This window comes from Watersipora subatra, chromosome 6 (assembly GCF_963576615.1).
Source record: "Watersipora subatra chromosome 6, tzWatSuba1.1, whole genome shotgun sequence".
Lineage (NCBI taxonomy): Eukaryota > Metazoa > Bryozoa > Gymnolaemata > Cheilostomatida > Watersiporidae > Watersipora > Watersipora subatra.
The window spans coordinates 16,509,575-16,536,005 of NC_088713.1; the positions used below are offsets into that span (position 1 = coordinate 16,509,575).

At 34.2% G+C, this 26,431-nt stretch overlaps 2 protein-coding genes across 8 annotated transcripts in view; both read right to left on the minus strand.

Annotated features, from left to right (window-relative positions):
• Positions 1–540: 540 nt before the first annotated feature.
• On the minus strand, positions 541–2,455 carry LOC137398080 (probable ATP-dependent DNA helicase RecS). The gene is made up of 5 exons (XM_068084185.1): positions 2,214–2,455; positions 1,806–1,929; positions 1,365–1,450; positions 891–1,066; positions 541–602 (listed from the first exon to the last, which is right to left on the minus strand). Exons 1-5 carry the CDS (start codon positions 2,453–2,455, stop codon positions 541–543), a joined length of 690 nt encoding a protein of 229 aa, XP_067940286.1.
• Positions 2,456–13,231: 10,776 nt separating this feature from the next.
• The window catches only part of LOC137397913 (endophilin-B1-like), a 39,246-nt gene continuing 26,046 nt past the window's right edge, over positions 13,232–26,431 (minus strand). For all 7 annotated transcript variants that reach the window (XM_068083988.1, XM_068083987.1, XM_068083989.1 and 4 more), the window contains one exon: positions 13,232–13,789. In XM_068083988.1, coding sequence (XP_067940089.1) covers positions 13,685–13,789 — 105 coding nt within the window. In that variant the 3' untranslated portion in view covers positions 13,232–13,684. The remainder of the gene's footprint in view (positions 13,790–26,431) is intronic.

The following is a 26,431-nucleotide window of genomic DNA, read 5'->3' on the forward strand; positions in this document are numbered from 1 at the left end:
TGTTCAAAACATTTAGTATAGCTTGAGCCTGTTTTAGAGAATATGCCCCCAATGCCATGATGTTCGCTACATGGTTATCAATGTATTGATGACGTGCGAATATTTTGTCTATCAGTTCTGGTTAAATAGATGTAACATTATTAGGTACACTAGTAGGAGTATTTAAAAGGTTCAAATCATTTCTGCACGCTTGTATAGCAGAAGGCGATAACAAACTTCTACAAATGACTGATGGATCCTGCTCTATAACCGATTGCATGTAACATGGCATCACAGCCTTGACACAATAGCATTTGATGGCCTTGTCATGACAGCATGATGTTGCTGTCTTCAAACAATTGTCACAGCAGTTAACAGTAGCGAAGGTTTCGGCACATTTGAATCGAATGTTTTTAGCATGAAGTGGCGATGGCAATCTTCAGTCTTTACATAGGTCTTAGACTCATCATCTACGGAACCAGATAGAGCATGTCTGTGTAGAATGATAGCAGCTTCACATTATTGACCATCTCTCCCACCTAGTCCGACTTCCTGCACGTATTAATCTAAAGATGAGGGTGCACCATAATGCACAATGCGCCGAATATCAGCTATGTCCATTCCTAAAAAACAACATCTGTCAATAACTAAAGACTTATTATTGCTATGTGTATAAAAGTCTACGCCTAGAATTCTCCAATTTTGCACGTAAGCAATGCCTGTATCATCCTAATCAACAAACGCATCAATTCGACCATAGGTAGCCTGGGCATGACTCTCTTGGGGGGTGGGGGCCCCCAAGAGAGCCATGCCCACGCTAGACCATAGGTATATTATTGCTTCTGATATTCAATCTTCCATTTACCATTAAATTCTGACAGAGTTAAGATAAATGTTGATCATTAGCTTACCCATAGAAAATGCGCTTGTACAGACAACACACTTTAACATGGAGTCTTCAGTTGAGCAAAACTTGGCTGTAATATCTGCCTTTCCCTGTTCTGATATCCTACTGTGGAACATGGCATTGTTACCCTCTGGCACTTCAGCTTCAAGGTGACGGAATATCTTTCCAGCATGATCCAACCTTGAACAGAAAGATTGATAAAACATCTATTGTTTGCTTAGTGTCAGTGACGATAAAAAAGCCGTGGACAAAAAATGGATTTGGCCCAAGTTTGCATGCTTTGTGATAAACGCTGAAACACCTATACTTTTATAATCTCCAGGTATGGTAGGACTCACACAAATTGTTAGAAGCAGTTAGCCTGGGCATAGCTCTCTCGGGGAAGGCAGGCTAAGAGGCAGTTGTTTAATTGCTCATTAATCATCTAAGTTCCTAATTCAATTTAGTCTTCAGACTTTACAAATTACAAACTACTTACATTCTAACAAACACCAGAGTTTTTGGGCATGTGCCAGAGCTAAGTTCCTTCGAAAGCCATTCAAAACACTTGTCAACACCACCTATCTTCACCACAGAATATCTAGAAAAGAATTACGCAGCACAAAGTTAATCATTTGATAACTAACATGGAACACCAACAGTTTGCTTGATTAGCCTTTATGAACTAAACAGTTTTTCTCCCAAATTATTGCATATTAATGTAGTGGTTATATGGTTAGAGAAAAATGGGTGATCAGTAGTCTGGGTATGGCCCTCTACCGCCAACCCCCCCCCCAAACAGAGCCATGGCCAGGCTAAAAGGTCAAGCTTCCTATCTCAATAACATAGTGGTCTAACATTTAAAAACCAACTATAGGTTTGATTTGTCAGGAGATCTCCTCAAGGTCTTATAGTCAGTCAACTGCAGTAGATCACAAACTTGTTTCTCCACTGCAACTGTAGCTGTCATGGCTGCCATGGCAGCCTCAGGCATTACACTTCGAATTCTACCGATGAGTGCAAACTTGCCTCGGAAAGCAGTGGTACGTTTGTCCGATAATCCCCTGTAATAAACAACATAATATCTACATTCATATACATGTACATGTATACAGTTGATTAGAACACATCATGAAAAAGGCCGCTGTTTACGACACAAGTCAAACAGTGCTGGGGCTTGCCACATTATGATTAATAAAACAATAATAATAGATCAGATAAAACTAAAGGCTGCTGCAAAAACTGCTACAAATACAGAGTTATGCCAAACTGATAACAAACTAGCAGTAATATTTAAATTTGTCTATCTGTCTGCATATGCGTATAATTATGTTGTTGATTTACTCACCAATTGACAACACAGTGACTCTCATCAACAAACACATGGCTGAAAAGGGTTGTATCTGCAGATTCTATGGCAGCTGGAACAAAGAAGTCACAAAACACTTCTGGTGACATGAACATGTGGGGGACCATAGCCTCCTTTTGTAATACGGAGTGGGCATCATCTGTTGACATGACTATCACAGCATTAAATGCAGATGAAAGCAGTCTCTGGTGCTGTTGTTTCATGAGCGCCTCCAATGGCATAATTATAATCACCTTTGAAGGTGGGTCTACAACAACAATAAGAATACTACACAAAATCAGTTCAGCTCAATGACTGCTTCATCATATCATCAATAGCAAATACTTGATGGTGAAGCAACCAGCATGCGCATGGCTTTCTTAGGAGGCATGGATCCTACCAGCATGCATGTGTGGACAAAACATTGTGTAGTTCTAAAATTTAAGAACATCGATGTCACCATGGATGGGACGGATGTATCAGTAGCTAGCCTTGGCCCGGCCATGCATTCCATATAAGGACATCAATGTCACCATGGATGGGACGGATGTATCAGTAGCTAGCCTTGGCCCGGCCACGCATTCCATATACGGACAAACATTAAATTTTTGTAACTACAAAATATTCGATTGGACTTCGGGTAAGGTGTGTTTGTAAATTTGTAAGGGGTGATATAGCCCTACTACAACAACACGGTCCTATACATGAATAATACTAAGGCGAGGAAGAATTAATATCCTGTTGTTTTGTCTGCCATAATATTCAGATTTTGCAAATTAATTCTGTACCATCTTATTCTATTTCTAATAATTCAAAGTTAATGGTTTAAAGTTTTATTCAATCAATTGGGTGATTGAATCAGTAAATTTAAACTTATTTCAACCAAAAATCATAAAATAAAGATTTACGATCCTATCTTACGATTTTCTTACAGGCTTTTTGTAGTCATTTATTTAGTATTAATAAATAACAAACCTAATAAAAGGTTTGTTATTTATTATTCAGATTAAATTATAAAATTGTTGGTTGAAGATTTTATTAATTCATAAAAAATAAATTTAATAACATTTTTGGAACGATACCATCTGCCATGAATTTAAGCTGTTGATCCCTGAATGAGAAAATACTCAATTTAGATTCAAGGCTGTGCTAAACCCAGTATCTAGCTCCAAGAAAGCATGGTCTTAATTTGATGATGATTGATTGAACAACTCAGACCTACCACTGCAAAACGGTGCCATCTGATAGCAAATACTCTTGCCGAAGCCAGTAGGAGGAACTATAAATTGGTCAAAACCTGCGATAACATGTTGTAAAGCTTGAGACTGTTCTGGTCTCAGTGTGACTATGCCTAGCTTTGATAGATGATCTTTGAATCACTCCATTTTTTTATCAGAGAAATTTAATGAAACTGCAAACGTTGAACTACTGCCTTTTACTAGATCGAGTCACGTGACCGTGATGATAGACTTTTAAACGCTCCACGTCTAATATATCGTGCGATCTGAATCTAACGACACGCTTCCATTAGTATCAGTCTGAGCGTCATATGTAACATATGTCGCTAGTTTTGCAGAAGTTATCTTACCTTTTTTTCGCGATGTGTCCCAGGCTCTCTCTCAATCCCACGAGAGCCATGCCCAGGCTAGATGAACAGGACCTCTCATATGGCCAAACACAGCTGTGATAAATTGTTGGTTACTCGATGAACATTAATGGCCATTAATTTAATAGTACAAAAACGTTTTTGTTTTACTAGGCATTATGTACATGTAGTTATCTAGTACAATGAACAAACAGGAAGTAGGGATTTACAGCAAGCATTTAGCCGGGTTATCAAAACCGTACTTTTTCACAATCAAATCTATTTGTTGCTACAGCTCTTCCTTTACCTTTGAGAATTTTTAGTCCATCATTTTGCATGCTGTTTTGTTATTAACTATTATTTACCATTTTATTTTATTATAAATTTTAGTGGCAATTATTTTGCTGCTGCTAATAGCCAAGAGTGAAATATGTTTTGGGTTATGAAATGATACAAACCAAGTTAGTTTGGTTATTTTTAAAACAATTATTTTCTCATGTGCTGATGTAGCCAATTCTATCTCTTTGTAACGTTATGCTAAGAGCATATATTTTGGTTTTGAGATTAATACAGATAATAACTATTTATGTTAAAGTGTATTGATTGATCACAAATGTTTGGCCTTGGCGTATGGCAGCAGTACAACATTTGTGTATAAACTATGATAATTATTTGTACGCAAGGCCTGAAGTATACAATTGAAATGCATCGTGTTTTTAAACTAAGAGTTAATGTAGTAAAATTATCAACTTGTAGTTAACATTATTAATTAGTTAAATGATTTTTAAATAGTTTTTAATATTACTAAGTGATATTATATTATTAAGTAAATATTATATTACTTAATAATTACTTAGTAATAGTAATATTACTGTTACGATGCAAATATTATTCTAATATTACTGCTTGAGAAACTATAAAAATCTTCATTAGGTAATATTGAAAAAAAGTAATCATATAAGTAAATTATAAAAGTAAAATATAATATAAAAATATAAATATAAAAGTAAAATATAAAACTAAAATATAATATAAAAATATAAATATCAATGTAAAAGTAAAATACAGACAAAAAGTAACCATTTACCAAGGTTGACAATTCTCCTTTAGATTCATGCAAGCACAAATACTTCTCAAACATTTATGTTATATGTTATAATTTATATATTTATATATATTATTATAAACTAATACAATAATACATTATTATTTATAATTTATTATAACTATTACTGTCATTGTAGACATTGTTTAAAGAATAAAAGATCATTAAGCAGAATTATTAACTTGCAGTTAACATTAACAGTTAACAGTTAACATTAAGTTAACAGTTAACAGTTACTTAGTTAAATATATTGAATCGTTTTTAATATTACTAATAATGTTAATAATTATATTGATATTATTAATATTATCAATAATTATTAATATTAAATGAATAGCTTAATTATCTGCATAAAAATGAACATAAAGGCTAGATAACCTACTAGCTTGGTCTTTTTTCGCACACCGTAAACCCTGGCTGTGAGAAGAAACTATTAAAATTTTCAGTAGGACAAAAAATAACTATTTAGACAGCATAGAGACATCTATGATAAACTATGATGTAAAGCCTGTAAACTCTCATACAGAACTTGATATGGACGGTTGAAACCATATTCATTGACTAAAACTTGTAGTTAATATTTAACACTAACTAGCTAATATTATTGATGAGTTAATAAGATCAGATATTTACTACCAAATTCATATTATTAGTATTAACTAGCTAATAGTACTATTATTCATAATACATATTTATATTTGTTAATATTTTTAATATCTATAGAAGGTTACGAGCATTACGTAAACCAATTAATAAAAGGACAATAATTTCAAATCAGTTGTTCAGCATTGACATTGAATATCATATGTCTATATCTTTGGAAGAAAGAATACAAATTCAAATTCAAAAAGTTCTTGCCAAAGTTAGCTGTTTTTAGAAGCCATCTGTTTAAAACTTACTTACGCATGATTTTTTTCCATGAATAAAAAATTTGAACAAACAAATTTTAGATAGTCTCGTTCAAAAAACTAGCAGCTCTGATATTTGTTTAACCTTGTAATGGTGATAAAATCTGGCCTTTGACCAAATTTCCTCATAAATATTTTCAAATACCAACCTGTAATGTTATCTGCTATTATTTTAAAAAAGTTATAAAAATTGTTCGGCTTAATATTCTTGATAGAGGAAAAGAAAATGATGGGAAGTTCTTATCACTGGGTTTTTGAAGATAAAAGAGAGATGGTCAAATTTTATGCAGTTTCAAAAGTTTGAAAAAAGGACTCAAGCTTTTTTATTTTTACTGCTTACCAGCTCTTTGTTATCATCGACTGATCATATCAAAAGTGGATATCAAAAGGCTGTACGCTGTCTGACTGTACGCTTTAATGACAAAACTGACAGTGTAATGTTATACGTATCTCAATGAAGGCCATCGGAAAACGTAAAAGTTGCAGACGCAAAGCAGGAGTGACTGATTATTCATCACATTGATCATCATAACCCCATAGTAGACATTTATATATAAATGTATCATTATGAATTATTATAATAATATATTATTATTTATATTCTATTATAAATATGACTGTCATTGTAGACAGTTTTTTTATGCCAGATATATTCTGAAATTTTAGTCATAATAAATGTTGTTTTTTGTTCTCTGATTTTATTTTAATCTTTTTTTTCTATTGTTTATTTTCTGTAATGGAGGTCATCAGGAATAATTCTTCAACTATGCGCAGGCTTTCTGTAATCCGCTACGTAAGGTTGTTGTGCGTTGCATAAGTATCTTGCTATCCATTAGGCACCTCATAGTTTACAACACAAGCTAAAGGCTTAATCTTTGCCATGTCATAAAAAAGCACACCTTACCACTATTGTGGACAGGACAGAGGGATACTTCAGCACAGAAATACTCATCCTTGCTCAAACTGCGCTGCTAGTAACAAGAATCTTGCTCGTCTGTATCGACAGATAATTAGAGTTTCACTGTTACGTCTTGTATGGATTTGCCAATTGAGTATGACTGATGCTTGGAATATGTGTGTACGTTTATTTCTGATTTCGTTGACCTTAAAACTGCAAAGAAAATGTCCATCACGTCTGCATTATTGTTTATTCTTGTAGTGTTGCCATAACAATTACAATAACACTGAATCATTTTATGTGCTGTTTATTTATCTTGTCAGCATACCTTCCCTATGCAAATGATTCGTTGCTTACTACTCGATGATGTCACCTTACTATTTATAAATACTTCCTGCTATATCACCATCAATATATAAGTGCTGCTTTGTGTTTAATAAAATATAATTATTCTTACCACCAGACCGACACGCTAAACTCTCTGCAAATATAGTATTTATTACCTATAACACGAGCATAACAATTCTGTTGGATGCAACCTTAATTAACCACTCTTAACTGTTCAATATTTGTAGATTACATCAAGAAACAAAGGCCTTGCTGCCTATTACCATTCACTATATTATACTTCCTACTCGTTATATTATTTTATTAAATTATTGTGTTATATGATTATATTGTCGTATCATCTACCATAATTTTGATGAACCATCACTCATTTCTTTTCTGTATCTTATTAAATTGATCAGCATTCATCAACATTTACAATCTGTTGTTAGGAATAGAATAAAAACCATCCCTTTTATACGTTGCTGTCAAATCTATCACACCACGATTAGGCACTATGCCTGTCTGAAAAGTAAAAAACTTCATTCAGTACGGTACATACAATGGTTGCATTTTATTACATAACAGTAGTGTGCATAGTAATGTTACATTTTATTGCAGAATTTAATAACCAAATAGGTGTTTGTTACTTTGTTAGTGTAGGTACTGAATTATGACAGTTGAAACACATTTTTTCATTCGTAATATCCTGTTTTATGTGGTTTTGTCATAGCATGGTAACGGATTAATTTGCATTTAATTATTTTATAAAAAAAATAGTGCCTTGAAACACGAGTAAATTGACATACGAGCTCAGTCCCAGAACCCATTTAGCTCGTATGTCCATATGTATGACTATAGGCCTTTTCACTAGCACACCAAAAAGTTCATTAAAACTTCAAACTTGTGCTTTTGCCTTTATCAAGTATACCCTCTATATGAAAGTATAAGTTATTTTCAAAGCATTAATATTTAGTGTATAAAATAATATATATATATTATATATTAATGTTTAGGATGACTTAGTAATGCATTAATATAGCTCTTGCAGTAACAGCAACATTTTTACAAGAAATTCAAAAAAGAAGAGATTACTTCATACTAATCTTTGACCACGCACATTTAAATAATTTTCTCTGAATATCTTTGTGTGTGAATGTACAAAAACATATTAGTCATGCTCTAGTATTGGAGGCAGTTGCTTGTAATTTACAATGTTTACAGCACCCCTTGTTTGTCTCAGTTCCTCTATCCAGCCAAAGGGAGGCAGAGGTAGCGCGTAGGCGGGAGGGCCAGTAAAAGAAGGTACTCTAGTTGATGAAGACCTAAGGCTATTTGAGTCTTTTATCAATCTTTTGTGACACTTGCTCACTCTATGGTATTTGGACGCTAGAGCTTTCAATGCTAATATTACTATTAGCAAGTTAGTAAGATCATCCATTTTGTGTTGTAGAGAAAAACAAATCTGAAAGGAGTCGGCTGATTGACTCCTAGTAATGGTCGCTAGTTCTCTCTCTACTCCAAAAGCATCAATAAAAATTATTCGATTCTTCAATGAGTTGGGGCTATGTGTCTGTACTAATGAACACTTTGGTTTTCCAGGATCCAAACGGTATCGGACACTGTTCTTGTTCACTTTTATTGCAGCCATTCTTTTATATTTAAAGTATATGACTAACTTTTCTAATGTTGTTACATTAGTTGTGTGTCCATGGAAAACTACTTGGTGTTTGCTTGTAACAACAGTAAATGTCTTTTTTATATTATTTGTAGTCCAGTGAAATTTTTGGTAATTATCTCCTCCGTCCGTAAATATTATTACGCAGTCAACACCTTTTTCCTTCCAGCCATGAGAAAACTGAAGAAATGTGCTAGAAATTCCAGATAAGATGCTTGAATGCACAGGTTCCTGCCCAACATCCAATTCCATGGTATTTTTTAAAACATATTCTACATTCTAAACATTCTTTTAAATGTTACATAGTTGATGATTCTTAAATCTATATACATGTATATGAATTCAAAAGCTTGTTTATTATATGTTCAGTTATAGCGATTGAATACGTTAATAGAAAAAACACCATTCCACACAGGAATTGAACTTGGAAATTCCGATATTGCAGACAGATTGTGCCCAGACTTCCCCAAAATACTAGCTGTGCCACCCGGCGTTGCCCGTGTAATAGAAGAGTATTTGGACAGAAAATTGATTTGTATTTAACATATTGCAACATTTGCCATTCTAACTATCAAACTACATATCATGAGAAAATTTTTTTGTCTTATTTACAGGTTGACTTGCAACAAAATTCACATTACAATTATTTGGTATCAAAAGATTCACCATGTCTTACTTTGTTGTGTTGTAAATGCCAAATATGTGGAAATGTGATTACAAGCTCTTAAAAGCTCAAAAGCGAAAAGCCGCCGTAGATTAGAATCTCTTTATTTCGATGACGTAACCATAAAATTTGGTTATCGTCTTGTCACGTATGTTCGCACGTGAATTGAAAGGCCAATACAAAGCTCAATATAAAACTTATCGTAGTACTAGTTTATGACAAACACTTTGGGTTTCACCGAAGACCCAGTATCAAATATAGATGCTCGCTACTTTACAGTTTTGTTTCGGCCTGGTCTAATTGGCAAGTCGTAATCTGATCATGTGACCCAATACTTCGCAAATAATTTTTGCAGCACTTTTCGATTATCACAGGTGACCAACAGGCTCGTCATGATTATCAGACAATGATATGTGCTCCTTCGAGGTAAGGTTAAAAAATTAAATGAATTTTTACAGAAAGTTATAAGATATCACTGCTAAAAGTGCCAGCATTACGATGACGATAAAACTGACGCGTAGGAACAATAGACATAGTTTTATTGAATGCGTGAAGTATATTTGTGAAAATATTTCGACGTATAAGATTGCATGAAAGTGTAAACAGAAACCATCTCTCACAACTACATCACATTTGAGCCGTTTTGGAAAGGGAATCCAAACTACAGCGGTCTTGTGGGGTTGCGATTTTCTGTTCATTTTTTATCTTTTAAGAGCTTGTAATCACCTTTCCACATATTTTACACCTACAACATAACATAGTAAGACATAGTGAATCTTTCCATATCAAATAACTGTAATGTGAATTTTGTTGCAAGTCAACCTTTAACAATGGGAAGTAGTGAGAGTTTCGCTATTAGCCAGTTTAATAATGCGAGCGAACAGCTTCTCGTGACGTTATGCTATGACCTGCGTCATCCGCAAAGCAGTTAGGTTTTGCTATCATATAATGACTTATATTGGCAGGCTAGCAACTTGACTTGCGTAGTCTAGTGGGCAAGGCGTCGCGCTGGTGAACAGCTTGGTTGAGATCAAATCCTCTTTGATACGGAATGTTTATTCCAAGATATTATGATCTATAGCCGGATTTCTGATGATGACAGACTTTGAGCGCATCGAGCGCGATGTGCTCTATGCGATACTATTATACTGTTATCCAATATACTACTATACTATTATAACATTAGCATACTATATACTAATGCAATATAGTATATAATGCTAATGCTATATATACTATAAGTTACAATGATGAGTGTTGTATATGTTGATAAAAAATAATTTTTACGTACAAAAACGGTGCAACGCTGTTCATTCACCTAGTATTATAAAACATCACATTTGACTATAATAAGAGTCGCATCAGTCCAAAGCAACAATCAGAGATGAAGAGGAATGATCGTGAAGAAATTCAAACATACAATATTCAGCTTAGCAGGCCAACACACTAACATCCGCACCAATCAACCACTTCAGGTGTTTTTGAATAGTTGTGTGCATACTTATTCTCAGTGCTTCATTGGCACATCAGACAGTCTCTGATGGCACACTGGACTGACAGGTTACCAGTCTTTACTATAAAAAGATTGTATTTTGCTAGTCAACCTTTATGTATGCATTCATATATGTACATAATATCATGTAGTATTATAATATTATTTTGATGAATCGGGTTTAGCCAGAATTTACTGCAGTTCAGGCCTATAGCCTTTTAGTTTTGTTTTGGCTATTTGCTTATGTACCTAGTCTCTGGAATTTTGTGACTGTGTAAACGCCATCACAACACACTAAAAGTTTTAAGCAAATGTTCATTGCCACATTATACACATTGAAAACTTGAAGTGCTTGAAGAGAGAGAGAGAGAGAGAGAGGGAGAGCTAGGGAGAAAGAGAGCTAGAGAGAGAAAGAGGGAAAAGGAGAAAGAGAGGGATAGGGAGAGAATGAGAGGGAAATAGAGAGAGGGAGAAGAAGAGGGGAGAGCCAGTATAGATACAGATACTAGCCAGTATTTACCTCTTGTAGATACCTATATTTATACATGAATGGTAATTACAATATATATATATATTTAATGTAATACCAAATAGTCTATTCTCATTAGCCACATCGATATTGTATGTATATATGATTAATAAACATTGAATAGTAGGTATTTTATTATACATATATATATATCTATGGTAATTTAATAGACCTTAAAAAGGCCCAATATGATGGGTTTTCTAAAATCCCTACAAAAAGACAGATTTGGAGTATATATTTATATATGTACATTATATTATATATGTTATAATGTACATATCTAAGTATGCACATTATATCATGTATATTATCAAAATGATAATACAATATATATTACATGTATATTGTCATTTTGATGGATTAGTGATCGGGTTTAGCCTAAATTCAATCCAATTCAAGCCTATAGCTTTGTTTTTTTGCCTATGTATTAAGTCTCTGGCTTTTTATGGTTGTGCTAACGTCATCAAAACACACATGTGACAATGAACATTATACAGTCGTGTTCATTGTCACATGTTCATGTTTCTAAATAACTTCATGCATAGTTCAAGGGGTGGCAGTGGTAATGTCACACATGCAGTTTCTGGTCAAATCACAAACAATATCATTTTTACAAATGGATTCTAAGAATAACCTTCAGAAATTGTTGAAGTTCCCAATCTGTGGAAAAGCGCTAGATAAGTCACTACTGCCCTCATAGATTACTGCCAAGTCAATGAGTCTGGGTCACAATGACGTTCCAGTATCACTGCTACTCCTTTCTCTTGTAAATTTGAGGAAAAATTATTTGGAAGTGGCTAGATGGGCTTTCTTCATTGACAACACATGAGTTGCAACATCACAATGTTGAACTTATTTTCATACCCTAAGAGCTACAATGCAGAACGAAAAATCAATGTTCATAGTTAAGTATGCAGGCTGTCATACTGTTATACTGGCATGCCAGTATAACAGAGCTTTGATATTGTTCATAAATACTGTAGATGTTCAGTTTAGGCCTGCTATGCGTCGAGCAGAGAAGTTCCTGTTACATCGAAGAGTAGCAGTATCATTGTATATAGTAGCAGGACCAGCGAGTGCATAGGGGCAAAACATGATATACGTATACAATGCATGCATGGAATGCATGCATTGTATATATGAAGTTTTTTCAGGCAGCGTAGTGGCAGAACTTGATATATACAATGCATGCATTAAATATATTGTATATATAATTGTAAAGACAGCAAGTTTGCTGGTCAGAACATGAAATTTAACGTAGCATACTTGCTACAAGTCTGTTGATCCGTGGGCTATTAACTCCAAAAAGCAAATACTAATGTATAATCTCTTAGCACAATAAGACACCTCATATTCATTTACTTCTTTGTGAAAATAAGCCATTCGGATGCCCTCAATTTTAAGATGATGTAAAAGATTATGCAAAGCATATTATGTTGTACTATATATGGCAAAATGTACGCCTATTGGGGCTCTTTTTAAACTTTTCATGGGCTCTGAAATAAAATTTTCAAAAATTGCTCGTGCTACGCTCTTCTTTGTTGTGTCCTTTTAGTTTTTAATTTTGGTTTTGATTCTGTAATGTTTTTCTAATTAAAAAAAAACTTGGCGTGTAGAAATCTATGATTTTAGATAAAAATACCCAAATTATTGCTCTACATGAAAGTAGATAGTTGCCAGCTTGTTTCCACTGTTGAAGTTTTCAGACATTCCCACCGAGGACCTTCACAAAGACATTTGGTAATTCTTGCTCTACACAATAATGGTGGAATGTCAAATTTCAAGCGCAAGATGATCTCAGTCAACAACCAATAGTTACTTCCTGTTTGACATAGTTTAGATATGACTTACTTTTCTTAATTGACAAGTTGAATATAATAATTATGTTATAAATACTCAATGAACTATTCGTAGACATAGAAAAAATATACAACAAAACCCAAGCATGATAATATAGTGGGAGTTATCCGACTCCCATGAGAATTCCAGCTCAACTAAAGCACAGGTAGCTATGAAAATAAGCACAAGTTGGACTACTCTGAATGAAATGGTATAAAGTTAATACTGGTAATACGATGAAGAGATGCTCTGTGCCTGAATCTAATGCCTTCCACTACATACTCAGTGTTAACTAGTAGGTTGTTATATCTGTTAACAGTTATCTTAACAGATGTTAATATAACTGTTGACAGAGACAGTAAATAAAATAATAGTATATGACAGACACAGACAACGTAATGAGACAGAAAAACATCAAAATGGAAATGAAGAATACGCTGAATGTTTTATTGCTTGATGATTTCAATATAGGTCATGGGGACACGACCTTGTTGGCCTCCTCGTTCTGCCATCACCCAATCAGAGTCATCCGTGGACCAGACAGTTATAATCTAAAAATATCATCATACATCTCAACATTTTATAAAAAGGGACGACAATGTGGGGGGTGTAAAGAAGCCCCTCCAACTGTAACCAAATTAGCGGTGTTTACGCTTTTACTTTGTTTGCCCAGCTAGACAATAAACATAGCCAGCAAGTATGATCAAAATGAGTGCAAAGGTCAAGAGCAGAAAGGCACATGTTACGATGCTTCCGTCTTTTTCTATAAACGAGCAGACTACATCAAAACAGGAAAAAATACTTGTAAAAATATATCAGAACATTTTCAATGCACAAACCTAAATAAATAAAAAAATCCGTTAGAGCAAGGTGAGAAGTGAAAACATCAACTCTTTCGCTACCGTAAGCCAACGTATCGGCTTTCGTGCTAATAGAAGTACAGACCGCAGGCCGATGTATCGGCTTATCAATAGGGTTTCACTTTTCTTTTCATTATGAAACCTTCACATTAGCTAGACCAATTAAATTTTATCTCCAATAAAACAACCTTGTTGCCAATCCCGTGCTACAATATCAAAATTTTTTTGCTACACAATTCCATTTCTAATCATTTTTCAAAACGGGAAAACCAAATCGTTATCCTCATGGCAATAACAAACACATCACGTTCTTTCAATGCAAAGGAAGCGTCAGAAATCTTGCGAGAGTGAGATTCACTAAACAATTTTCTATTTATCTCGTAAAGAATTTTGTTCTGAATAAGATGCATTCTACAGTGAAAAAATATCTGCATTTATTTCCGAGATATTTCATAAATACTAGCGGTATATCGATTTTTCAAAAATCGGTTAGAATTAATTTGGTAAGAATAGCGAATTTAGCACGGTAGTGAAAGAGTTGATCAGAGTTTGATACAAGTGTTTGATATAGCTCTCACCTAGCATATCAGTAGTATATAGAGAGCAGATCTACACACAAAAGTGACGGATCCAGCGGGGGGATAGAAAAAGGGGGTTGTGAATTAAATTGGCTAGGGGTGTAGATTGAATCGTGTGGAGTTGAATGAGATGTTGGGGTTTGGGGGGAAATTGTGGTGTAGAGTAGGGGGTTGAATTCGAGGGGTTACGGATCCGCTCCTGGCGTAATCGGCGGATTATCTGTGGATGAGTCATCGGATTAGCGGGGGATGAGTCATCCGATTGAACGCGGATTATCGCGGGATTAGTCGGGGGAATCGTCGCGAATTAGTCGGGCGAATCGTCGCCGATTATCGGTGGAATAGTGGGGGTGAATATCTGGGACATCGAGGGCTGGATGGTTTTCCGGAGTGGATCTCGCGGATTATCGAGGAGAGCGAGAGATTACCTACCGGATGAGTGAGGGGGTTAATATCTGGGACACCGAGGGGTTGATTTTCCGGAGATTGTTATATATTTGAAACATGGAATATATATGAGAAAGTGTTTATGTGCAAAGTGGAGAATGTTATATATTTGAGAACGTTGAATATATATGAGAAAGTGTTTATGTACAAAGTTATTTTTTTTTGAAGATTTGATGTTTTTGTAATGTTGAAGCTCTTGAATGGTTAAGAATTTTAAGGATTTTTTATTTTTCGGTTTTTTATATATGTTGAATGAAAGATCAGTTTTATTACAAAATTATTCACTTTAAAAGATATATTTATATGTATTATTCATTATTTCCATCATCATTTCGTTTCAATAAAAATAAAATAGTTTATGTTTAACTTGAAATATATGAAAGGTACAAGTAGATAAGTCACAATAAAGATAATATAGTATAAATGAAACATTGAATATATATAAGAAAATGTTCATGTACATTCTTTAAAACAAAGTGTACAAGTAGATAAGTCAGAATAAAGATAATATAGTATAAATGAAACATTGAATATATATAAGAAAATGTTCATGTACATTCTTTAAAACGAAGTTTGTATCGAGTTGTTCATCAATCACTCATCGTCATCGGAAATAAGTGAGATAGAAGGATCCTTTTTGCATTGTACCGAACTCTCGTAAAATCTGCTTGCTTCTTCATGTCCCATGACTACTACATCGTAGTATTCGCGAGTATTGTGAGATGTTACTAGCCCCTTGTATATAATGATACCCGGATAATTTACTTTCAACGAAAGGGCACATCTCGAAGGCATCGTTAAAGTTCCTTGAACTTCCTCTCCATCAACTTTGGTTGAAAATGCTACAGTTGGTACCACATCCACATTGCCTTCACCATCTTTGTATTCACTTGCTCCAACATTGTGATAGTGGAAAATAGATGGTGCTTTGAACTCCTTGAGATGACGAATCTCGAAATGTTGTATAAGTTTTTCAAGTTTCTTCGATCTCAGATTGGCTAGAGTACGTTTCATGTCTGAGGGAGTTGAGGTTCCTTCTGTTACTCTTCTTAAGTCATGGTAACTTCCCTGTCCATTAGCCTTAGGTTTTAATCCAAGATATACCATAATACTTGGATAAGACAGCGATCCATCCAGAAATCGTTGTGGAGCAAATACAGCAGTAGATTTACTAATCCCATTTTCCACATAGTTGAAGTGAATGATACAGCACGCTCCATGGATCGAATGAGCTTCTTCCGTTTTTGTCACCTCCATAATCAATCCTATTGAAAGATCTGACATTCTCTGCAGTGATTTTGCTTCCATTAAAGTAGCCTTACTTAATGTTCTTAACTTGTCTGCCACATCTTTTACCCTTTGCTCCAAATTCGTTTCGATTTGGTTGGATTTCTTCTTCTTCGTTGAAGGAGTCGTGTTAGAAAGAGTTACAGGTGAAATTCTCTTTTTCGTCATCTTCACTGAACTATTCGATCCAGGTTTTATCACTCCAGATTCTGTATTATCCTCCATAGTTGTGTAGTGTGTTAATTCTCTGAGTTTGAATGAAGAACTGATATCGTTTTAGTAAAATTCTGCTGGTTATATACAATTCTCCTCATCAAATGATTAATGAGTTTTGATAAATTTAGTTGCATCATCCATAATATCAGAAGACTTTTCGCGAAATTGAAAATCGCGAGATTCAATTTCGCGAAAGTTGACTATATAATATATATAATGTGTAATTTCGCGAAATCCAATTTCGCGAAATTCACTTTTCGCGAAATTCAATTTCGCGAAAGTTGACTATATAATATATATAATGTGTAATTTCGCGAAATCCAATTTCGCGAAATTCACTTTTCGCGAAATTCAATTTCGCGAAAGTTGACTATATAATATATATAATGTGTAATTTCGCGAAATCCAATTTCGCGAAATTCACTTTTCGCGAAATTCAATTTCGCGAAAGTTGACTATAATATATATAATGTGTAATTTCGCGAAATCCAATTTCGCGAAATTCACTTTTCGCGAAATTCAATTTCGCGAAAGTTGACTATATAATATATATAATGTGTAATTTCGCGAAATTCACTTTCGCGAAATCCAATTTCGCGAAAGTTGAGTGAGACAAGTTGGATTAGAAGTGATTTATAGCTTTTGTGCAGGTTCCACCTCCTTGAACTTGACTAGTATAAATACAGCCAAGTTTGATGGACTCACCATTATCGAGAGTTTTTTTCGAACTATTTCTATACCTAACTGGATTATATATCTCACAAAAGTTTGGATTAATTTTACAATTTGGATATCTACGTATAATCTTCTCTCAGAACTTTGGATTATATTTCTCCGAACTAACTGGATTATATATCTCACAAAAGTTTGGATTAATTCTACAATTTGGATATCTACGTATAATCTTCTCTCAGAACTTTGGATTATATTTCTCCGAACTAACTGGATTATATATCGCACAAAAGTTTGGATTAATTCTACAATTTGGATATCTATGTATAATCTTCTCTCAGAATTTTGGATTATCTCTGTTTCACTGGATTATATTTCTCCGAACTAACTGGATTATATTTCTCACAAAAGTTTGGATTAATTCTACAATTTGGATATCTATGTATAATCTTCTCTCAGAACTTTGGATTATCTCTGTTTCACTTTGGATTATCTCCGAAATTTGATTACATCGAGGAAATGTATCTGGCAACTCCCCATTCAGAAGGAGAGTGGAGCAAATCTGATGAGGTAAGTTGATTTACAATAATTGGTGGAAAAAATTTTTAATGAATGAATAAATGTAGAGAGAATAGTAAAATGAGTTTTTTAAATCTTGACAGTTGGAATTCTTTCTCAAAGATGTTCAAGCTTTCACGAGAGCATAATTTAATTTCTTCGGAAAATTCTACTCCTTCCACTTCAATTGATAATAGAGAAAGAAGCAGAAGTAGGGAAAGAAGTGCATCATCCGTTTCAGCTAATAAATATATCTGCTTAGAATGTTTGACTTCATTTAACAAAAAATCAAATCTCAAAAGACATGTCAAGCACATTCATCTCCAATTGAATGAAAGTTCAGAATCGTTTACATCATCAACTAATGATTCTTCGGAACAATATCGCAAATATGATGATAGCTCAATTATTATACAAGTTTCCGATCACCCTTTCATTTTCAAAAAAGTAAAGAATGATTCTCATCATTCTTCATTTCGTTCTGCTTCAACTCAAATTGGAAGAGGAGATCCTACTCGATCTAAGATAACAGTAACTCCTATTACTCGTAATCTTGCTGATGATGAAACCGATGAATCAGATGTATCAGAAGAAGAAAATACAAATGAAATCGAAGAAAATAGTTATTTATCTGATCAACCTACAAATCAAATCGAAAAAAATGAAAATGAAGTGGACGCTGATGATGACAATTTAGTTGGTATTAATGATAGAGTCGAGCCCATCGTTCCTATCGAAAATGAAAGAGAACAAGATAATCAGGATATCATTCCTGTTAATGATGATGAGGAATGGGATGAGTTAATAAGAAGATATTGGAATGCTATGAAAACAAAAAGACGACGAGGAAGAGTTGTTGAAACGTTAAACGTAAATTTATGGAATGGAAATATTCCTCAAGCAGAACTTCCAACTCCAAACCATTCGGAAAGAATATGGAACGAGATGTTGACAACTTGGAATGGGTTACAAACAAGAGCTAAGTTAAATTGTAGTGTGGGATGCATTCTTGAACATAAAACTTCAGGAGAATTAAGATATTTTCATGCTTCATCGAATAATGCTACAATTTTCAAAAAAGCAAAACTGATTACAACAAGACAGGAACTACAGAATTTCTTTGAAGAATTGACAAGACAAGATCTTGCTGCTATAGCGATTCGAGAACGCCCGAATACAGCTTGGAAATTGAATGTAATTACCAATATTTCATTCTATTTCTATAAATTGATTGGAATGGGGCAAATAGGAATGGCTTCAGATCTTCCGACTCACATTCTTAACAATCGACATGTAATCACTATGCATAACATTCCTCGTAGCTGCACTCCTTACACAGACAATCTCTGTTTCTTCAGATGTTTAGCATTGAAGGTAATGTGTAAGTGTTCAAACCGATGTAGTTGCACCAGACAAAGACCAAAACAGCAACTTGTGAAGGTGCTATTTCAAAAGTACTCGAATCACATTTCTTCTTCCTTATCCAACAAAGATCTGATGAATAATTTTCCTGGAATTGAGTTAGGAGACTTAATTTCTCTTGAGAAATGTTTTGACCTCCGTATAACCGTATTTTCTCTGAATGCTGATGAAACCTCAACAGTCATCTGGACATCGTCCCAAAAAGAGGGAAAGGAACTCTTCCTCGATTTGCAGAACTCTCATTTCAGTTTCATCAAGGATGTTAATGCTTATACTAAAGGGTTTAGTTGTCCTTCCTGTGAAGTGAGCTTTACAAAAAGAGGAAATTTCAATAGACAAATGTAGTCAAGAAGTAGTAACAAACTTCATCTTCGAAGGAGGAAAGTTTAAGGCAACACCTACAATTTTCGAACAACTGAAACGAGAGATAGGAATATCCGTGGCTGAGGAAGATACTTATTACCCCTTTTTAATCACCTATGATATCGAGTGTTATCTTCCAAAATCCGACCTTCCACCAAATTCCAATTCGGTTACATTCACATCGAGACACGAATTGATGAGTATATCAGTTTGTTCAAATGTACCCGGATTTAAGGATCCAAAGTGTTTTGTAAGTGAGGGAGATACTGATTCTTGTATATCTTCTTTTGTTCAGTATATTTCCCAAATTGCTGATGAAGCCCGGGATATCCTTGAAAAAAAACTTTACTACATTAGACAGTTGATGAAGGCAAAAGCTGAAAAGCAAGGAAAAGTTGAAGAAAGATTTAAATCCTGCAAATTTTCCAATCCTCGAGTATACCATTCAAGAGAGGAATTTTGTCATTTATTTAATCGTTTCGACAAATTCATCTCATGTATTCCGATTCTAGGATTTAATTCACAAAACTACGACCTGAATGTGATGAAAGGACCTCTACTTCGATGTCTTCAAGACACAGAAGACGAAGATTTTGATTTTGTAGTGAAAAGAACAAACAAGATGAGCTGTATTCAATCAAGAAGATTCAAATTCTTGGATATTTCCAACTTCATTGCTCCAGGATTTTCCTATGCAAAGTATCTCAAAGCTTTCAAATGCTCTCAACAAAAAGGATTCTATCCTTATGAATATATGGATGATCTTGAGAAGTTGAAACAACCGTTTCTACCAGCTAAAGAATGCTTTTACAGTTCTTTGAGAGATGAACATATTTCGGATGCTGATTATGAAATCTGTTTAAACATTTGGAAACAAGAGAAGATGAAAACGTTAAAAGATTTTCTAGTATGGTACAACAATCTCGATGTAGTACCATTTGTTGAAGCTGTAGAAAAACAAAAAGAAGTTTACAGAACCATGGGAATCGATATGTTGAAAGATGCCATTTCACTTCCTGGATTGGCAGTAAAATGGATGTTGAAACTTTCAGATTCGCCTCCTCATCCTATGAGTTCTCATCATCAGACAATCTCATCACATCATTTCAAAGCTTGTCAACCTGTCTGTCTGATCAAGGAAAGTGATAAAGATATTTACTTTACTATCAAGGACAATATCGTAGGTGGACCTAGCATTGTTTTTCACAGACTTCATGAGTCGAAGAAAACACTGATTCGAGAAAGAAAGTTTGGAAAGGAATCCAAACTTTGTGAACTTATTCTAGGAGTTGATGCAAATGCATTATATTTGTGGAGTATGATGCAAGAAATGCCTACTGGAAACCCTAGAATAAGACGATTCGAAAATGGATTTGCATACACTCATTCTCGAAAAAATAGCATGGCTGCTCATGGATGGTTACAATTTTTGACTTGGAAGGACAATATTCAAATCTTACATGAAAACAACGATAAAGAATTTAGAATTGGACAACATAATCTTCCTGTTGATGGATATTGTGAAGAATCGAATACAGTGTTTCAATTTCATGGATGTTTCTGGCATGGACATAACTGTAACAAGACCAAAGGAATAAGTATACATCCATATAAGAATCGACCCATGAGTGAAGTTCTGGAGGAAACGATAAAGAAGGAAGAATATGTTAAAGAACTTGGATATCGTTTAGTAAGAATCTGGGAGTGTGAATGGAACAAGATGATTGAGGATAACACCGAGATTAAGAACTTTATTAGTATCTTCAACGAAGAGTTTTATCCTTCCAATTCCTTTGCCACCGAGGATGAGATTATTCAGCAGATTATAAAAGGGGAGATATATGGATTCATTGAATGCGATATATCTGTTCCTGAAAACTTATACGAAAAGTTTTCAGAAATGAGCCCCATTTTCAATAATACATCTTTGAATAGAAATCATCTTAGTGAAAGTATGAAAGAATTTGCTGAAAAGGAAGGAATGCTACCTCAAGAACAACGAACTTTGGTGGGGAGTATGTTTGGAGAAAAAATTTTACTACTCACCACTTTAGCAAAATGGTATCTTAATCATGGATTGATTATAACCAAAATATATCAAGTCATAGAATACACCCCTAGAAGAGTTTTCCAGTCATTTGGAGAATCTGTCTCAAATGCTAGAAGAGCTGGTGACAAAGATCCTGACCAAGAGTTGATAGCCACAACCAATAAACTCATTGGAAATTCATCGTACGGGAAAACAATCACTGAGAAATTAAAACATCGAAATGTCAAGTATATTCAAGGAGATTATGAAGCATCCTTGAGAATACGATCACACAGATTTGAATCTTTGGAGGAAATCGATGATAGCTTCTATGAGTTGACTCAACACAAGCCTTCGGTTAGTAGTATATATTTATTATCTTATTGATATAATTGAATCATAATGAAAAATTTACTTGAGCTAATATATGTAAAGGAATCTAATAGGACTGTATATATATTTATTCAGATGAAAATGGATATACCTGTACATATCGGATTCTCCATATTACAACTGGCTAAACTTCAGATGTTGGAGTTCTACTATGACTTCATGGATAGGTAAGTAATCTCATTTGTATCTTTTAGAAAAAAATATGTATAATGGTAAACATTTGAATGATAATTTTTGAAATGGGAGTATTATAATACTAAGATAACAAGAATTAAGGATTGAAATTTTTTTTATTTTAGATACTTCGACAGAAAGGACTTCCAGTATGTGGCGATGGATACAGATAGTGCCTACATGGCTCTTTCAGCACCTATGGATAATATCGTTAGAAAAGAGATCGCTGATATATACTACAAAGAATATGGAAAATGGTTTCCTAGGATGTATTGCGATCGACACGCGGATGATTTCCAACTCTGTAAATCTGTTCCTACAAAGTTGTGGGAATTACAAAATTGTTGCAAAGAAGTATATCAATATGATATAAGGACTCCTGGTTTATTCAAAGTAGAATTTTCAGGTCATGGAATAGTAGCTTTAAATTCTAAGACTTACTTTTGCTGGAATGATGAAACTCATTCTACAAAGCATAGCAGTAAAGGATTAAGTAAAACTACGAATAGTTTTACAAAAGACACTTTTTTAAAAGTATTACATTCAAGATCTCCTAAGGAAGGGGTAAACAAAGGTTTTGTAAAAAAAGACAATAGAGTGTTCTCATACACTCAACTTAGAACTGGATTAACATATTTTTATTCAAAAAGAAGAGTATGTAACGATGGAGTGAGCACAGAATATATTTTAGCATAATTTTTAGAAGTGAATTTGTTGTTAAGTATATATGATAGTAGAGTTTTGCTCCTCGATGTATTATTACTATAAAATTTTATTTTCTTCATTGGCTCTTCTTTTCGTATATACAATATCAATAATATATAACTAAGCTCATATAAATTCAATATACTATCTAATGTAAAATCATTTCGAATGTAGATTTTCTCATAGTAACATGACTCAAAACATTCTGATTAAAGATTTTGTTCCATTCGAGGTTGCAGAAATAATCCCAGATAACATCTTGGTTCATCTTGACAAAAATGAACAAATTCGTACACATCTTACCGAGGAATGTTTATACTACATTCTAGGAACAGCTGCTTTTAGAAAAGTTGTGTCATTGAAAAGATTAAAGTCCAACTGTGTCTGCAGTGCGTTGGAATGCAGGGAATGTTTGGAATCAACATTATGTGTAAAAGAAATATCGATAACACCCTCAGATTTGAAGATGACCTTTGAATGGGTTGATCTTGAAGCTACCATTCGAGAAGGTAAAATTGGAAAAGAGGTTGATTTAGAATGGATTAACAAATTTATCGCGACCGATTTTAAAACGATGGAAGAAACGATTTTTGAAACCGTGTTTTGGAATAGAATTCGGCACTACATGACTCATCCTACTCAACGTGATGAAACGAAACAACTGCTCTTCAGAAGACTCATTCATATAGCACAATTTCCATTAATCGGAGAAAGCATGGAAGAGGAAATCGAGCATGAAATTGATGATGTAATTATAGATGAAAAATCTGTTGGATGAAAAAAAAAAAAAAAAGATTCGGAATGATATTAAGTCTACTCCTCTAGATTTCTCCACCATTCTTCAATTTAGCTCTGTTGGTGAAAGAACAAAATAAAAAAACGAAGAAAACAGAAACAATGTCGGTTATATTTCTAGAGGAGTTTATTCCAGCTCATCTTAAGGATGGACAATTATCAAGAGTGGTTGTAAAGAAAAACACAAAAAAATTCATCAGAAGAGTTACTGAAGAAACTTTTTACTATGTTATCGGATTCTATATCTATAAACGTTTCGTAACATATCTAGAAAGTTGGTGTGGATGCTTCGAGGGAGCTCGAGGATGTCAATATTGTATTAGAATAATGCAAATACGATATGGAAATGAAGGATTGACTCGACAAGAACTTCATGAGACTTTTGCCGAACTCGATATTGGAACATGTTTGGAATCTGCTCAAATCGGACCAAGGAGTGACAAAGTCCAACTATCATTATTATCCTCACTTGATTGGAACACACCTTCAAACATAATATTAACCGAAACAAGACTTTATCCATATTTGAGAGGAGAAGCCAATGATCAACATGCTACAAATCGTTACTTCAGTGAACTCCTACATATCAATGGGAAGAATTGATAATCATCACAGTTAGACTTTGCATAATTCTTTATATTTAATCACTTTATATCCAAGAAGGATTGACTCATCAAATAGAATTGAATAACTTTTTTTTGTATAGTATTTCAAGATAATTTTGAAGAATGAACTATATATATTATATTGACATACTTTTTTATGCATTTTCTTTGCCTACTTCAGTCAAGAGAGTAGTATTTTAAAAAGACACTATGACTATAATGAATTTGCACATTATAATATTTCTCATTTTACGCTTTACGGGAATAATAAATGGAAATCAAAGAATTCAATATGTTACCGATGCGAATAACTGCTTAAGCAGAACACTCAATGAATTTGAAGTTTCATTACTACTTCCATTCGAAGAAACTACTTTATATCACAAGAATAATGAAACATGCGGAAGAATATTTCCATTGGACTACATTCATTGTGGTTATCCATTACCAGGCAATCACAGATTTGCGTGTAAAGAACTACTAAATGAAGATGAAACAGATGGAAAAAACCTATACCTTAATCCTATAGTGTCAGCTTCATCGGAGCAAGTTCTAACATATTCTGAATGTGAATATTCAGTTCAAAATTCCACAATCGATATTCTAATTGATTTCAAATTATTCTACAGAGGAGAATTATGTGGATATAACTCTACTCTTTCAATGTTGCAATGTCCTCCAGGATCGAATTTTCAAGATATTGACTTTATCTGTAATCTTCAACCTATTTCAAATTCTACTACACCTAAAGATACCTTCATATATGATAATATTGGAAATAATGAAGGATTAGATTTGTTACTTCCTGTTCAGTTTCTCAATTCTTTGGGAAAATCAACTCTTATTTTAGTTCTTCGATGTGACACAGAAATTGATGAAAGATGTATTCCAAAACTTTCCTTTTTAAAACGAATGACAGAATGATTTTGAATTTTTTGTAACATTTATAGTTTATATTTTATAATAAAAACTTATCTCTCATTCAACCAAATATATAACAATCTCCGGAAAATCAACCCCTCGGTGTCCCAGATATTAACCCCCTCACTCATCCGGTAGGTAATCTCTCGCTCTCCTCGATAATCCGCGAGATCCACTCCGGAAAACCATCCAGCCCTCGATGTCCCAGATATTCACCCCCACTATTCCACCGATAATCGGCGACGATTCGCCCGACTAATCCGCGACGATTCCCCCGACTAATCCCGCGATAATCCGCGTTCAATCGGATGACTCATCCCCCGCTAATCCGATGACTCATCCACAGATAATCCGCCGATTACGCCAGGAGCGGATCCGTAACCCCTCGAATTCAACCCCCTACTCTACACCACAATTTCCCCCCAAACCCCAACATCTCATTCAACTCCACACGATTCAATCTACACCCCTAGCCAATTTAATTCACAACCCCCTTTTTCTATCCCCCCCGCTGGATCCGTCACTTTTGTGTGTAGATCTGCTCTCTATATACTACTCATATCTGTTACTGACTAATGGTTCTTAGTCCATATCTAGTTTGTGATTTCAACAGTTTTTATTAGAATAACACCTGAATATTCAAGGTTTCATGATTTTGTTAGATAAGATATCTCACATGCCTGGGAGTTTTTCAAGGAGAATGATGGAGTCTGTGTTTTGTATGTAACTAACTAGTTACTCATTTCAGAACTTTAATATTAAATATTGAATCAGGAGAGAATTACTCCTCGAAATCTCCATAAAATCCATAATGAAATCAAGGAGACATTAAACTGTTAGTAAAAAACAATTGCAACGGGGAGGGGCTGACAACACAAAAGGCCGATATTACAGAGAAAGTGAAGACAACTCTTTATGAAAAGGTGATTGTCGGAGTGGCACAACTAATCTAAAGCAGAAACAAATAGTAATTGCATAAAGAAAGTAGAAGCAGAATAGGTCAGGCATTTGCTATATACCAACTACACAGCAATAAAATCAGTGGAAAGAAGTATAACAGGAAGCATGACCACAGAGAAATGCGCAGTTTGAAAAGAAGGTGACAGCTGCCAAACCTACACCAGTATCAAATCAATAGATGACAAACTCTCTCTAGTTGATAAATTTA